The 14,859-nt window shown below is 40.5% G+C and overlaps 1 protein-coding gene across 2 annotated transcripts in view; it reads right to left on the reverse strand.

Moving 5' to 3' along the window:
• il16 (interleukin 16) overlaps positions 1 to 14,859 on the reverse strand; it is an 82,484-nt gene that overhangs the window by 37,727 nt on the left and 29,898 nt on the right. Inside the window, exons 6-12 of one of the 2 annotated variants that reach the window (XM_035999851.1) lie at positions 11,340 to 11,483; positions 10,914 to 11,019; positions 9,701 to 9,849; positions 8,801 to 8,911; positions 6,531 to 6,645; positions 5,041 to 5,114; positions 2,001 to 2,241 (exon numbers count right to left, since the gene is read on the reverse strand). In XM_035999851.1, coding sequence (XP_035855744.1) covers positions 2,001 to 2,241; positions 5,041 to 5,114; positions 6,531 to 6,645; positions 8,801 to 8,911; positions 9,701 to 9,849; positions 10,914 to 11,019; positions 11,340 to 11,483 — 940 coding nt within the window. Of the gene's footprint in view, positions 1 to 2,000; positions 2,245 to 5,040; positions 5,115 to 6,530; positions 6,646 to 8,800; positions 8,912 to 9,700; positions 9,850 to 10,913; positions 11,020 to 11,339; positions 11,484 to 14,859 lie in introns of both variants that reach the window. The other variant, XM_031300978.2, reaches the window with a different exon arrangement.

Consider the following 14,859-nt stretch of genomic DNA (forward strand, 5'->3'; position numbering starts at 1 on the left):
AAACGCTTTCCAGGTTAGTGGGGGTGCATACCGCTTAAAACCAACATTAAAAACATAGTAATCTTTAAAGAGTTTAGTTTTGTTGCTAAACTGTGTGTAAAATGAGCGGTGACGTTAAATCATCTGTTTCAGGTAACGGCACTCTAGGGTACCGTCTATTTGCTGGATTGTTCCGAGGTAACCGTCGGTAGCTAACATTAGCAGATAAGCCCGTTGACAGCAACGGTAGTGTTCATATTTATGTACAAGGAAAAAATAAAGCAAACTTGCTAAAAAAGGAACTACACGCTTTTTTCAGGTAACATTAATATTTGACGTTCAAACAGGCCTGTGTGTGTGTTTTTGAGAAATATCTTTATACTGCATTAGCTATATTTATTTTATTTTTATTTGTTATTTATATAGGCTATTATTGTATTGCCATTACCCGTTTTCCCTGTTTTCATACATACGGAAGTTTAGTTAGTAGTAGTAGTAGTAGTAGTAGTAGTAGTAGAAGGAAATGGTTCTTCCATAACATTGCACTTTAGATGTGTGTTAATTTCCCACACCAGGAGTCATTTATATAGTTGTATTTTATAGCAATCGATTATCTATTTAAAAAATGTTCTATGTTCTATGCAAAATGTAACATTTTCTATTAAAGAAAAGATAGAAAATACATTTTTGTGTGTGCCTTAAAGTGGTTAGAAAAAATGAAATCGGAATCGGCTAAAATTGGTATCGGCTGGCCTAACTCAAAGAAAATCGGAATCGGCCTAGAAAGTTGTAATCGGTGCATCTCTAACGGTTAGTTAGCGTAGTTAACACTACACAGTGAAATTATGTGTCCTGTTTTTATTTCACGCATACTATCTGTTTTGGTGAGTCAAGCTATGGGCTGAGCTCTGTTATCTCAGAGCTGTTTGTTTTGGAGAAGAGTTGTCAGGCGAAGTGGAAGACAGCATGTCACGGAGGATAATGGGAGCCATGCGAGTAACACTGTTATAGCACATGTTTTTTTAAATAATAAAATAATTAATATTTAGTGTTTAATAAGTAGGCTAATTGTTAAAAAAATTGCCAAATCTTCTCTGCCAATGCCAAACAGGTTATTTTGCTGTTGCTATTGACACTTGTTTTGGGCTTCTGGTACCCCCAGGTGCTGCCAATCAGGTGCCTGATTTAGAGATGAGATTCTGCAACAAGTGGCAATCCCATATCTCCACAGTCTGGGACCAAACTCTATCCTCCAAGATGACAACGCTCGCCCCCACAGGGCGGGGTATATCAGAGACTACCTCCAGAATGTTGGAGTGGAGAGGATGGAATGGCCTACCAGCAGTCCTGACCTCAACCCCATTGAACACTTGTGGGATCAGCTTGGGCGTGCTGTTCGTGCCAGAGTGACCAACACAACCATGTTGGTTGACTTGCGACAAATGTTGGTTGAAGAATGGGATGCCATCCCACAGCAGTATGTGACCAGGTTGGTGACCAGCATGAGGAGGAGGTGCCAGGCTGTTGTGGCTGTGTATGGTTCTTCCACACACTACTGAAGCTCCTGTTTGTGAAATGAATAAATTGTTAAATTGCCAATATGTCTTGTTTCTTCAAACTTCAATCATCCAATCCACCAAACACCAAACGAGTCAATGGCAGAATAAGCTGTTTGGCATTGACAGAGAAGATTTGGCAAATTTTTCATGGGCGCAACCCACATACTCAGCACTGCTGCTCATCCCACAAATGCATGTTCCTTACAAATGGGGCACCATTTGAAGGGAACTAAACAGGCTTTCCAACGGTATAAGATTTATTGCCAAAAAGCATTGTTACCACAGAGAAATAATCTACCAAACACAAATTTCCTTACTTTTTGTGCTAAATTTATATATGTTTAATATGTTTGTTTATGTATGAACCAACCACCAAGGCAAATTCCTTGTTAAGTGTTATTTGCTTGGCAATAAACCTGATTCAGATTCAGATTCTGAACTCTACTGTCCACCGTGGCTGACCTTTCTGCAGGATGATCTCCATCATGACGCGGTCTCTGGGCTTAGCAGGCCCAGGATGGCCCGGGACACTTGGCGTGTTGTTAAGGTAGTTGTAGTCTCCCATGTCGGCGCTGGCCCGGGCCATGCCCGTGGTGGAGCTGAGGGAGCGGGACCTGCACAGCTGAGCGGCCTGCGCTGGGCCCCTCAGAGCACCCACACGCAGGCTGGTCCTCACCACCACCGTCAGCAGGCCCTTTCTGATCTGCTGCACAGAGACATTTAATATTTCAAATTAATGCTAAATGCCTGCCATACTGTCCTTGCAATGAGTTGTTTCTTCAAAGCTTGACAGTTAGCTAACAGTGTAAAGTTCTCCAAAAAACACAAGGCATAACTTTTCTTGGGGTTCGACAAAGAAATTTTACTTTCCTTATTGTTTTATACTGTAAAACTGTAACAAAGAGAAAATGACAAACAGAAATGAGATGAAACCAATACAGATACCCAAAGTATAGTGCAAATCTACAACTTATAGCAACAGAAAATGCTGAGTCATAACTCAAAGCCATGCTAACTATCAATTTAGTGATTTGACATTAGAAAACTCCAATGAACAACAGATATGCTATATATGTATATGATAAATAAGTACAATTCCTTTTAACATTTTTCAGTAATATATACAGTACAAGTACAGTGTCCAAGGCAACAATGTAGGAAGAAAAAATGCAGCAGGAGAAAACAGCACTGGCACTCTGCTCTGCAGCACAATCAATTGACTTCTGATGGAAATTTACAAGTGAAAGTGAAACTTAAACTAAAGCTACTGCTGCTGGTTAGCCTAAAGTGGGCACTGCTGCACACACAATTATGTTAAAAAACCAAACTCTTTCTTAATTTACTTCAGCGAGGTCACAACACCTGCAGAAAAAGGTTGGCTGGCTGCTTGTTTTTGTTGTAAATGGGGTTGATCCTTTGTTGAAGACGTGATGGACAAATGAGCTTTGGGCCCCTATTAACACCCCCACCCAAAACTAAATATGATGTTGATGATGTAAAGGACTGTTCATTATTTATTTCAGGGGCCACCAGAGGAGTTTTGGGATCTTCGTCAAAATAGCCATGACCCTCCCTTCACCAGCAATACATTTTGGATGACCCTCCAAAATGATATGGAAAAAACAGTTGACCCTCCCCACCAAATTTATTGATGCCTTCTGTATTGGTTTGTACTTGGCAAAGACTTACAGATAGCCATTGTTTTTTAACAGCCATGACATATGTGATTAAACCTCTGCATTCTCATCTTACGCATCACACTCCTCTGTTATGGTGTGGTGGCCATTTCAGTAAATTTACTCACTAATATTGTTGTGGAAACACAATAAGCATGGAAACTATATGCACACTTCCTGCATTACTGCATTACTTCAAATACTAAGTTACTCATCTAGTATACTAGTATTCACATGAAGTAAAACAATAAAACATTGAGACCATTCAGCAAAGCACACTGGGTAAAAAAAAAATCAACACTGGTTGCTATGGACTTGTCACTAGGCTTCCTCAGTCATTGTATATTTTAGCATATAGGTAAAGCTGAACATTATCAAAAACTCCATTTCTCAGACAAGCGTCAATTTGGGAGCTTGCATGCTACCACTCCTTCCTTCTCAAATGCCTTGAAAATTATATATATATATATATATATATATATATATATATAATATCACCGGGACCGAAAGGATATTTGAGTCGGGTATGGCTGCAGCCTGGAGACCTTCCGTCTCATGCCCTTCTGGCTTGGTGCGGTCCGCCTTTGACTTTTCAAAATAAAAGCTTGCGTCTGATCCGTTATGTTTTCGTACGGTGTTTTGGATGTTTTTGAACTAAACAGTACGGCAATCATGCTAATGAATAAAAACATTTTTTCATCAGATGTCTTGGAGCTAGCAAAGCAGTTTTGTGTTTATATGTGCAAGCGGGATTTATTCAGTTTGGGAAATCCCACGGTCTCTAAAGCTACAGTTCAAATTGTCTGGCTGACTAAATAGGGAGGGACCCATCTGCTAGCGATAGGGGCCGAGACTGAGAGAGCTACATGGAGCTACATGGATAAATATGCACCAAACAAGCCACTTTGAAATGTCGCTGTTCTCATGAATACAAAAGTTGGGTGACCCTCCCCCCTAGACAAAAAAAAATTGGATGACCCTCCCCTCAACAAAGAATAAAAAGACATGAACCTTCCCTATTTTCTTCCAGTGGTCCATTCCATGAATACCAAACGGTCCCTAATCTGTAAGAATTGCATTTGAATTGAATTCTATTATATATTTATTTATTATTAATTATATTACTTTTAGTGTGTCTACCTAAAAAAACAAAGTCATTTTAGTATTCCCGCCGCTCCTGGGGAAATGTTGGGTCTCTGTAAATTATACAGTTTGGTCTAGACTTGCTCTATATGAAAAGTGTCTTGGGATAACTTCTGTTATGATTTGACACTTCATGGCACTTTATTTTGATCATAAAAAACCCTGCGTTGAGAGGAATACTGTTAGTAGGATCATAGTCTATAACAACGACTTTTCATTTCCAGGATTGCTCCGTTGCCGCCGGAAATTCCGCCATATTACCCTCATTTAGGCCGGATGTCCGTTATCTTCCGCTTTCTTTATGTTGGTATTCTAAACTCCGGTGGATTTATGAGGGCTATGGTTAACTACTCCTCAGATCTCTGCAAGGTAAATCCAGACAGCTAGCTAGACTATCTGTCCAATCTGAGTTTTCTGTTGCACGACTAAAACATCTTTTGAACATACATGTTCCACCAAAACAAGTTCCTTCCCGAGGCTATTTTGCAGAGGCACCGTGGCTCCGTCCAGCGCTTAGCACCGCCCAAGATGATTGTGATTGGTTTAAAGAAATGCCAATAAACCAGAACACGTTTTTCTCCCATCCCAGAATGCTGTGTGGACTAGCCAGACCTTCCACCACAGCGCTGTGGAGGAAGGTCTGGCAATGCGAGACTAGTAGGATCATAATGTAGTTGCCATACTTTGAACTTGTGCAGGGCTTCATCATGAGTCAGACCATGTAGTGACTCTCCATTCAGCTCCAGGATCTCATCACCTATGCAGACACAGAAACAGAAGATCTGAGAGCATTAAAGGCTGCATCTATACTCTGTGACATATCAGCTGACACACTGTAGAAATCTGATATGGATAAGACTGATGGTAAAGAGTTTCCATCATTTCTATCACATTTACACTCTGTAAAACTTCATAACCACATCATTTAAATGTCTTTATCTCAATACGATAATATTGAGGGGAAATAGCGTCCATTAACACTGCATTCAAATATGGGACATATTTTAGCATGCTTGACTTCATCTGATGATAATAAATGACCTGTTACAGCAAGCAAGACTAACAGTGAAAAGAACGCTATTTTTACAGTATAGTTTTTATTAATGTCTCTGCCAAAAATGATTTACGGCAGGTAGACAGCGCTACAGAGCACACATTCTCACGGGTCACAGATTTCGGTGTAACACCAGAAAAGCCTGCATTATTGTATCCAGCCAGGTAAAAGGTAGCAGGAGTTTTTTTTATATAGGCCTTATTGTATTTTAATTTAATTTTAGATGATGTTGTAGTTATGGCTGATACTGGGGCAGGGCCATCACAAGAAAGAAGGAAATTAAAGGAAGAACAACTAAAAGCTGAAAGGGAAAGTGAAAGACTATGGGCAAAACCGAGTCAATCTCGGATGGGTTTTCAACAGATGGAGACAATTATGGGATTGTAAATGATTCAAAACCCACCCGAATTGGCCCACAGGTATGTAATAAGTCTATTTCATTCATAAAGTACCTTTAAAATGCGAATTGGCCATCAGGTATGTAATAAGTCTATTTAATTCATAAAGTACCTTTAAAATGCACAATGCCAGTAACCTACATTAAATTACGACACCCTTCCATTTAGCGCAGAGGTTTTATTCCTTTTAGTCCGTGTTTGTGTTGGTCAACTATTTTCTTTCCCCTTGTCCCCCTGTAACGTTATTTGTGTAAAGTCCTCGTGTTTCATGAAATGCGCTATATTAATCTAAGTTACTATTACGTTGGTTGCTACAACAGTCTCTTAATGCTTTGGCTTGTGACACAGTGACAGTGATACCCGGTTTAGCTCACGATACATCCAAAGTAGGCTAAGTTACCGTGTGCAACACTTATTAACGTATTCTAACGTATTCTCTTATTGTAAATGAATGATTTTCTGTCCGAGCAAAATATTCATCGCAACTATATGACCTCCCGGTAACGCTAACTCAGTACTATACAGTAGGCAATAAAGCACCGTAAAGAAAAGACCTTTACGACAGCAGGTGTGGTAATAACACTTTTGTCCAAAGTGGCCGCTACAATCAACACAAACTGAAAGTTACATATAGCCTCTTTATAGTGATCGGGACATCCCTGACTCAACACTTGTCCTAAAGTGTGTGTATGAACTTCATGTGCAGCATGTTGTCCCTCACCCTCCTGCAGCCGTCCATCAGCAGCCGCTGCCCCTCCAGGGAAGATGGTCTTCACATAGATCCCCATTGGTCCATACATGCTGTCCCTCCCGCCCACTATACTGAAGCCCAGGCCCTGGGAACAGCAGCACAATTATTATTAATAGCATTATCACTGATTAACATCAACAACAATACAATCACAACCTTTTTTGTGATTAACTTTTTCTTTTGTAACAACATAAAAAACATACAATTCGCAACATGAACACCCCCTTTATTCGTCATCACCACCCACCCAGACATAAATCAAGAAAAGATGACACTAACTACAATATTCATGACCATTCAACAAAATAGTAATATAATAGACAATAAACCAAATTAACATATGTAAATGACAACACCATAAGCCCGTATGATGGGCTTATGGTGTTGTCATTTACATATGTTAATTTCTCCCCAGCACAAAGCTTCTTAGGAGCCCTCCAGAAAGTTCAGATACTTTCCCCATGTTCTAGTACAGACATCCTACCTGGCAACCATTTACCTAGCCATCTCACAAGCCCACTCCTGGATTGATGGCACCCCTTCATTCTTCCTTCCTCTTAAAAGAATCTGTCTGGCTATCATTAAACTAATCTGGACCCAGCTTCTTATGTGCTTATCCATCCCGCTTAGAATTGACCCATCTCCCAGAATAAATAATCTTGGGCTGAATGGAACCTGGGTCCCTGCAATCCGACATAGGTTATCATGTATCCCGGTCCAACATTCCTGGATCTATCTATCATTATTATAATTAAAGGAACAGTTTTACATTTTGGCTAACACTGGTATGTACATAATTGGTACAGAGAGGAGACGTAAGACTGGCACTAGTTTAGTGTCAAAGTTCATTCTTGACCTGGGAAAGAGTAGTTTATGTAAAGAGCAGAAGCTGATGGAGTTTGCTCACACCCAGTGAAAAGATATTGAAGTTGTTCCGGCTGACACTGAGCAAACTCCATTTGCTGATGAAGAACTTGAAATGCAGTTGAAAGCTCTGGAAAAAGCTAACAAGTGGACCAATGACCAGTGTGTCTAATCTTTCTTCAAACTAGAATGTTATGCATTATGAGCAGCTACTATATAAACTATAAAAAACGAGAAAAAAAAACTAGAGGCACTATTTACACCCCATACATTTATATCATAATATCAACAAAAGTGTATTGTTGAATAGGTGTCAGAGCTGTGGGTGAGAGGATCACTGTTATTGGCTGTTCAGCTTAAGAAAATTAGTCATGGATGTATACTAGAGAGGCGAAGTCCCTTCTCTTCCGGTGGACCGCCATGGGACCTTAATTCGGAAAAAATATGAATGGTGGTAAATGGGGAAAGACATTATTTTTTGATCACTTTTAAATTAAGCCATGGATTACACATATGATGTTCTTCAGTTTCAAAGATAATTTTGCAAGTCAAGAAGGTCTCGGTTTATCATTAAACTGTTGAAGTATAAGACTGTACACACTTCAAAGTCGTATGGATGACGTCTCGCTGAAGCTACGATCTGTGTCTGTGTGTATCGTACCGGAATGTAACGTTACTCACACTAGCTAACTAGCCGGCCAGCTGACCACTAAATTAGTCAAATTTAACAAAAATGTTTCTTTCACACACTCTTGTCACGGCATAGGAAAGCACATTGCTATCGCCAGTTGAGTGACAACTTTGTTCGGCTCATTTCCTGTAACCAGCATAGCATGAAAATACTTGACGACGTAAAAGGACATGCCTCGTGGCCCTCTGTATTCTGCCTCTGATTAGCTTACCCTGACCAATCCCCACTCCTCACGCCTAAACCTAACTACGTCGACACGTGGCTGATTCAGTCAAACGCTGTCTTGTTGTATCATAGCAGATTGTATATCTGGTTTCCCTGTTCTGATGACGAATACATTACCGCCGCCTGCTGGTATGAAGAGTTCTCTCTCCTCATACCTTGTATCTCCTCTAACAAAGGCGCAGAATGTGCTAGTTGGCCGTGGCTAGTTGAAGTGCAACTTTTTGCCAAGACACAGGCAACGTGAGCAGACATGAGGCGGCGCCAGTCTGCCTTCGCTGCCACTAGTTCTTTACCCTCTGCCTAGTGTGTCAGCACCTTGAGCAACATGAAATAAAGATATTACACTTGTTGAAGAGCAGCAGGGATAGAATACCTGTTGTCACAGTTGCTCACAATATGATACTAGAGAAAATTTAAAGGAATAAAAGCGACAGCTTTGGTGGTGGTGTGTGGTTCCTACCTTGCCGTGGCCCTTCATCAGCACAACATTACAGATGATGAAGGCTTGCACGTTGTTGCAGGAGTGTAGCAGCTGGGCAGAGCTGAGAGAGCGGGAGGGACGGGGAACAGGCTGGAGAGGAGCAACATGTGACACACATTCATTATTAATTATATCATGATTGAATTATTTACTACCAGTCAGTAATAACATTTTGACCCTTGTTTTACCTAAACTAACAGTAAGAACCACAGATTGGCCTTAATGATTTAGAGAACTGCCAGGCTGCTGACTGTTCTCTGGTATACATCAGACTGACTCCTGTGAGTTTCCTGCTCCAATTATGGCTGGATTCATCTGCTGGGGGGGCCCAAAGCAAAACATATGCTGCTGGGCCCCTATTAACCCCATGAGGTCTGAGGGCATTTTTAGACAGATGATTTGGGCTGCACTAATGGCATTAGTGGGGCTTGATGTTGTTGTCAGTTTGAACAAATGTAAGCAGTATTTTCAAAGTGCCATGACTTTTTTTTAAATAATGGAGACTGTGGTTCAGTGCCATGTTTGACCACTTTATCCTTTCACTGTTTACCACAAGTTAGTTAACTCTCCCCAGTCAGTTACAGGCAGATTGGCTGCGGTCATTTGATTAAATACCAATTCATTTAAGAACATTCAACAATAAAGCAAAATAAAGCAGGGACCTACAGATAAAACTGGTGTCAGTTTAATAATAATAATAATAATAAATTGAATTTATATAGCGCTTTTCACAGACTCAAAGTCGCTTTAAACAGTTTATGTATTGGTTTATTGTATTTGCCTTCATTTCAATGATTACTTCAATAATTAATGAATGATGTGTGTCACCAGCTGTGATCTTTAATGTATTTTGTTTGTAATATCAGAAAAATCAAGTACTTGTGTAGTGATGTGAGGAAACTCCAGCTGCTGGGACAGAGACTTCCTGTTTCCATAGAAACCACTATTCCCTTGAGGATGACTGCTATACAGCTCTGGGGTCTTCATGATGATGCTGTCCAGATCCCCAATCCAGTAAGGATGGACACCTGCTGATACACACAGTGTCATCACAATGAGCTGTTCCTCCATTACATGGTAGAAGACAGGCCCAGAGCCAGCATCAGGGGGAAGCAAAACCCATGAAATACAGTTTAATAAACTTTGATTCTATATTTGATCATGCACAGAGGGACCAGCAAAATAGAAACATGTTTTGTGTGTTGGCATACATTTTTGTATTATAATGCTCAAAGAAGTTTTCCTTTAATTTGTAATATTATTATATTCAATTTCTGATAAAAAAGAAAATGTGTCTAGTACAGCAGCTCACATACTATAGGCTCCCCCATCAATTGGATCAATGGTCAGCAAATTCATGACCAAAAGGGCAAAGATTATTTGTTATTGTTATTATATATATATATATATATATATATATATATATATATATATATATATATATATATATATATATTATATTTGAAACGATTCCAAGTTGGAACCAGTTCTCGATGCCCAATCCTAGCGGTCACTGTGTACAGAATGCTTTTCTCCATGCTGTGATGAAAACAAATTCTACTGACTGCGGTTGTGTGGCCAATCAAAGTGAAACGATGTATTGGCTTGGATAACAATGTACAGGAGTTACTATTTTCCTAATCACTGTGAGTATCTCTCTCAGTCAAGCTAGCTGCCATACTTTGCATCATTATAAATATACACTACCACTGACAATCTGTTCAGTTCAATCTCACACCATTGAAACTGTAAGCGCAGCGTTTCTCACAATTAGGACCTCATTTCCCATAAGCGGTGTGGCTTCCCGCTGCTAAAAGGATATTACCCCCTTGCCTCACACCTCCCTGAAGACAATAAACATATTATAACCAATATTCCCATCCCTGCTTCTCTCATTCTATCACCTGTCATTACTATACACTCTAAAAGCTTTAGCTGTCTGTCTGAGCAGAACCGACAATAGCCTGCTTCTCTCAGCTTTCTACACACATCCGACCCACTGGCATGCAAAGTGAAAGGCAGCAGAGTTAATAGATGTAGATGATAGATGACTGGTAATTTTACTACTGAGTGAAACCTGTATGATACACACTGGTTGAATTGGAGCGTGTTCTATTGCTGCCCATCTGTCCTGGTGGGCTCTGCTCAGTTTTCTCCGTGTCCCAGCAACTCTCCTCATTCACCTCTGGGATGGGTAACTGCATGCACACACACACACACACACACACACACACACACACACACACACACACACACACATTTTGACTTGACTTATGTCAAAGAGACACAGTGTGAGATTACATCTTTTTTTTAACCATGACCATGGGTGTAGGCTGCCTGAGCCATCTTTTTTCCCAGGAAATAAAATATTCTCAGTTTGCATAATCCCATTGAAATTCATATTTTTTTTAAAAAGTTGAAGATCCAATCATCACAAAAGCATATGTCACCCCTGATGATGACATAATTATAAATTGAATAGTGGATCAAAATACACTTTGGTGTAAGATTAGTTTACCTTGAGGTGGTTGATGTTGGCTATAAGTTTTTCATCTGTGTATCCAGGCAATGACAGAGGGTCAGTTGGGGAAATAACGGCCGGGTGCTCTGGGTTTGTAGTCAGACTGCATGAATGGAGAGTGTCTTCACATGTGGAAATGTCCTAAAAAACACAAAACACCAGTGAATAGAAACATTTCAACTGTTGCCCAACACGTGGCTAGCCAATGGTGGAATGTACCTTTAAAGTTTCCTTCAACCATTTATCAGTTCACATGGTCCTATGTGTACTAAATCTGATGTACAAAACATCACACAAAATTGTTACTGTCTGTGGTTCTAAACCCTGCATACAGGATCAGGACAAGTGTCTCAGTAGTATAATATCATCGCTGTCAGGCAGAAACCTTGTATCTCCATATTTCGTCATTTTCACTGCTGCCTGATGGGATGCACTACCAACAATGTAAATAACTCATAACTAAGTTTATATAAGCTGCCGACCCGAAAAATTGTGGTACCGATGGTTTTTACCTCCGGTGGGCGGGGCTTTCATAGCTCAACAGTATGGTTCCGGAAGTAAAAATCCCATTCATTTTCTTCATAAGGATTTTGATTATCAGCCATAATGTCTAAACCAGAAATCTTCAACAGGGGGTCCGGGGCCCCTAGGGGGTCCTCAGAGTTACTGCAGGGGGGCCGCCAAATTATTGTTAATTATTTGAAAGTTTTTCATTACAGAAAAATACTTTGGCAGCTATAATGTGAGACAGATGCAACAGAGGAGGATTAGTAAATCAAAAGTTGCTAAGAAACCCCCACACACTGCCTTACTTGTTTCTTTGCAACAGAGATCTTTAAAAAATGAAAATGTCTTAACATGAATCCAACAAGTTATTAGCAAAAAAAAAAAAAAAAAGAAAAGAAATTGATGACTGACGAGGTAAGGTAGTCACTAAGGTAGCCATCCACAGATACAGTTCATCCTAAGGATTCACTGTCATACATAAAAACATGATTTATAAAATCATACCAACAATTATTTTAATAGCTTATTATTCTATGCACTTGTATACACCAAAAAGGTATGTGTAAAGGCTTTAGGCTTCCCGCACGTTATTGTAGGCCAAGTTTAATATGCAACTTCATTTTATACAATATGTAGTAGGGGGTCTCCGTCTCTCTCGCAATAAAGGGGTCCTTAGCTTAAAAAACATTGAAGACCCCTGGTCTAAATCATCCAAGGTAGACTGACCACAAGCTATGAGGTTGTGAAACAAACGTTTCTGCTCCTGTAGAAGCTAGAAGTCCGTATGAAATCAACCTGGTTTTTAAGGAAAACACGTTTTATTCGCGATCTTATGGAGAAATACTACACTACCCACAATCCTAAGCGTAACAGCGATGTCTCTGATTGGTCCAAGTCACTGTTACCATGGAAATGTTAACCGAATTCGCTAATGGCTAGAACGAGCCTCTACCATTGAAGTGTTGCAATATTTTCCGTGGCAGTACTGTATCGATACATGTATGTATGTATCAATCGATTATTATATACGTGTTGGTCAGTCCGTCTGCTTGACAGTTTAGCAGCAATAAAATTGAAGTGAGATGAACAAATTTGTCTTTTTAGATAAAACAGATGTTGACAAAGTTTCCTTTTGGGGACATAATTTAAAATTGGGAAAAACTTAAAGTTAGAAAAGAGGTAATAAATTGAAATACACGCAGAATGTTGCAATATGTTTAAAATCAAATAAGTATCGTGATGATATCGTATCGTGATGATATCGTATCGTGATGATATCGTATCGTGATGATATCGTATCGTGATGATATCGTATCGTGATGATATCGTATCGTGAGGCCTCTGGTGATTCCCACCCCTAATAGTTTCTTTACTTTCTTGCCTTTTTGCGGTTTGCGAAATATTTTTTTTTGCGCTCATAGCTAGTTGGCTTGGTTCCAGACTTAAAAATCTTTATATAAGCAATTGTTGAAATGTCAATGGAACAATTACATGGTGAAAAAACACTTCCAGAACCAGAGCCGTTAAAAAAGTGGGCGGTCACTGTTCAATTCAATTCAATTCAATTTTATTTATAGTATCAAATCATAACAAGGGTTATCTCGAGACACTTTACAGATAGAGTAGGTCTAGACCAAACTCTGTACTTTACGAAGCCCCAACTATTACAGTGGTTGCCTCAAGAGCAAGCATTAGCAGTAGCTATTGCGACAGTGGCAAGGAAAAACTCCCTTTTTTGTTAGGAAGAAACCTCGGACAGACCCAGACTCTTGGTAGGCGGTGTCTGACGGCACCAGTTGGGGGAGTGGTGAATGGTGGCAATAATAGTCATAATAAAGATAGTGAAGCAGTGATCACAATGGTAGTCATAGTAGTTCATGTCATAGTAGGGCACAGCAGGGCGTTACGGGGTGTAGTGTGGCACAGCAGCCTGGGTGGACGCGGTTGGACGCGGCAGGACGCAGTCGGACACTGCGGGGAAACGCAGAGCGTAGCAGGGTGTAGTAAGTCCATAGCGTCAGCTGCACCCAGGACCCCGGTGTAGGTGCCACCCAATTCCAAGGCGATGTTCTGGGTGAAGAAGAAGCAAAGGGACTCCGGGGAGAAAACTCCCCAGAGCTAGGTTAGTAACAGGCATTTCTGGGACTAAGATGCACACAAAAGGAGACAAGTGAAAAGAGAGAAGAGGGAGCGGCTCATTGTGTCCTTGGAAGGAGCTTCCCACAGCAGTCTAGAGTTATAATAGCATAACTAAGAGAGGCAGGCTAAAGAGAGGGGCCCTGGACCGGGCTCGTACTCTCCCCTGCCGGAACGGGCTTGTACTTCCTGCCTCCCTCTACTCTACTCTACTATGCTGCAACTCCTCACTCCCTAACTATAAGCTTTATCAAAGATGATGGTTTTCAGTTTATTCTTAAATGTGGCGACGGTGTCAGCCCCCCGAACCCAAGTTGGGAGCTGGTTCCACAGGAGAGGAGCCTGGTAGCTGAAGGCTCTGGCTCCGATTCTACTTTTAGAGACTCTAGGAACCACAAGTAGCTCTGAGTTCTGGGAGCGCAGTGCTCTAGTGGGACAATAAGGTACTAAAAGCTCTTCTATGTATGATGGTGCTTGACCATTTAGTGCTTTGTAGGTCAGGAGAAGGATTTTAAATTCAATCCTGGATTTTACAGGAAGCCAATGCAGAGAAGCTAATACAGGAGAAATGTGATCTCTTTTGTTAGTTCTTGTCAGAACACGTGCTGCAGCATTCTGGATCAGCTGGAGGGTCTTGAGGGACTTATTTGAGCAGCCTGATAGTAAAGAATTACAGTAGTCCAGCCGGGAAGTTACGAATGCATGGACTAGTTTTTCAGCATCGTTTTGAGACAGGATGTTCCTGATTTTGGCAATGTTACGAAGATGGAAAAAGGCTGTTCTTGAGGTTTGTTTTAAGTGGGCGTTAAAGGATAGATCCTGGTCAAAAATGACTCCTAGATTTCTGACAGTAGTGCTGGAGGCCAGGGCAATA

Source organism: Sander lucioperca, chromosome 3, assembly GCF_008315115.2.
Source record: "Sander lucioperca isolate FBNREF2018 chromosome 3, SLUC_FBN_1.2, whole genome shotgun sequence".
In the NCBI taxonomy this organism is placed as follows: domain Eukaryota; kingdom Metazoa; phylum Chordata; class Actinopteri; order Perciformes; family Percidae; genus Sander; species Sander lucioperca.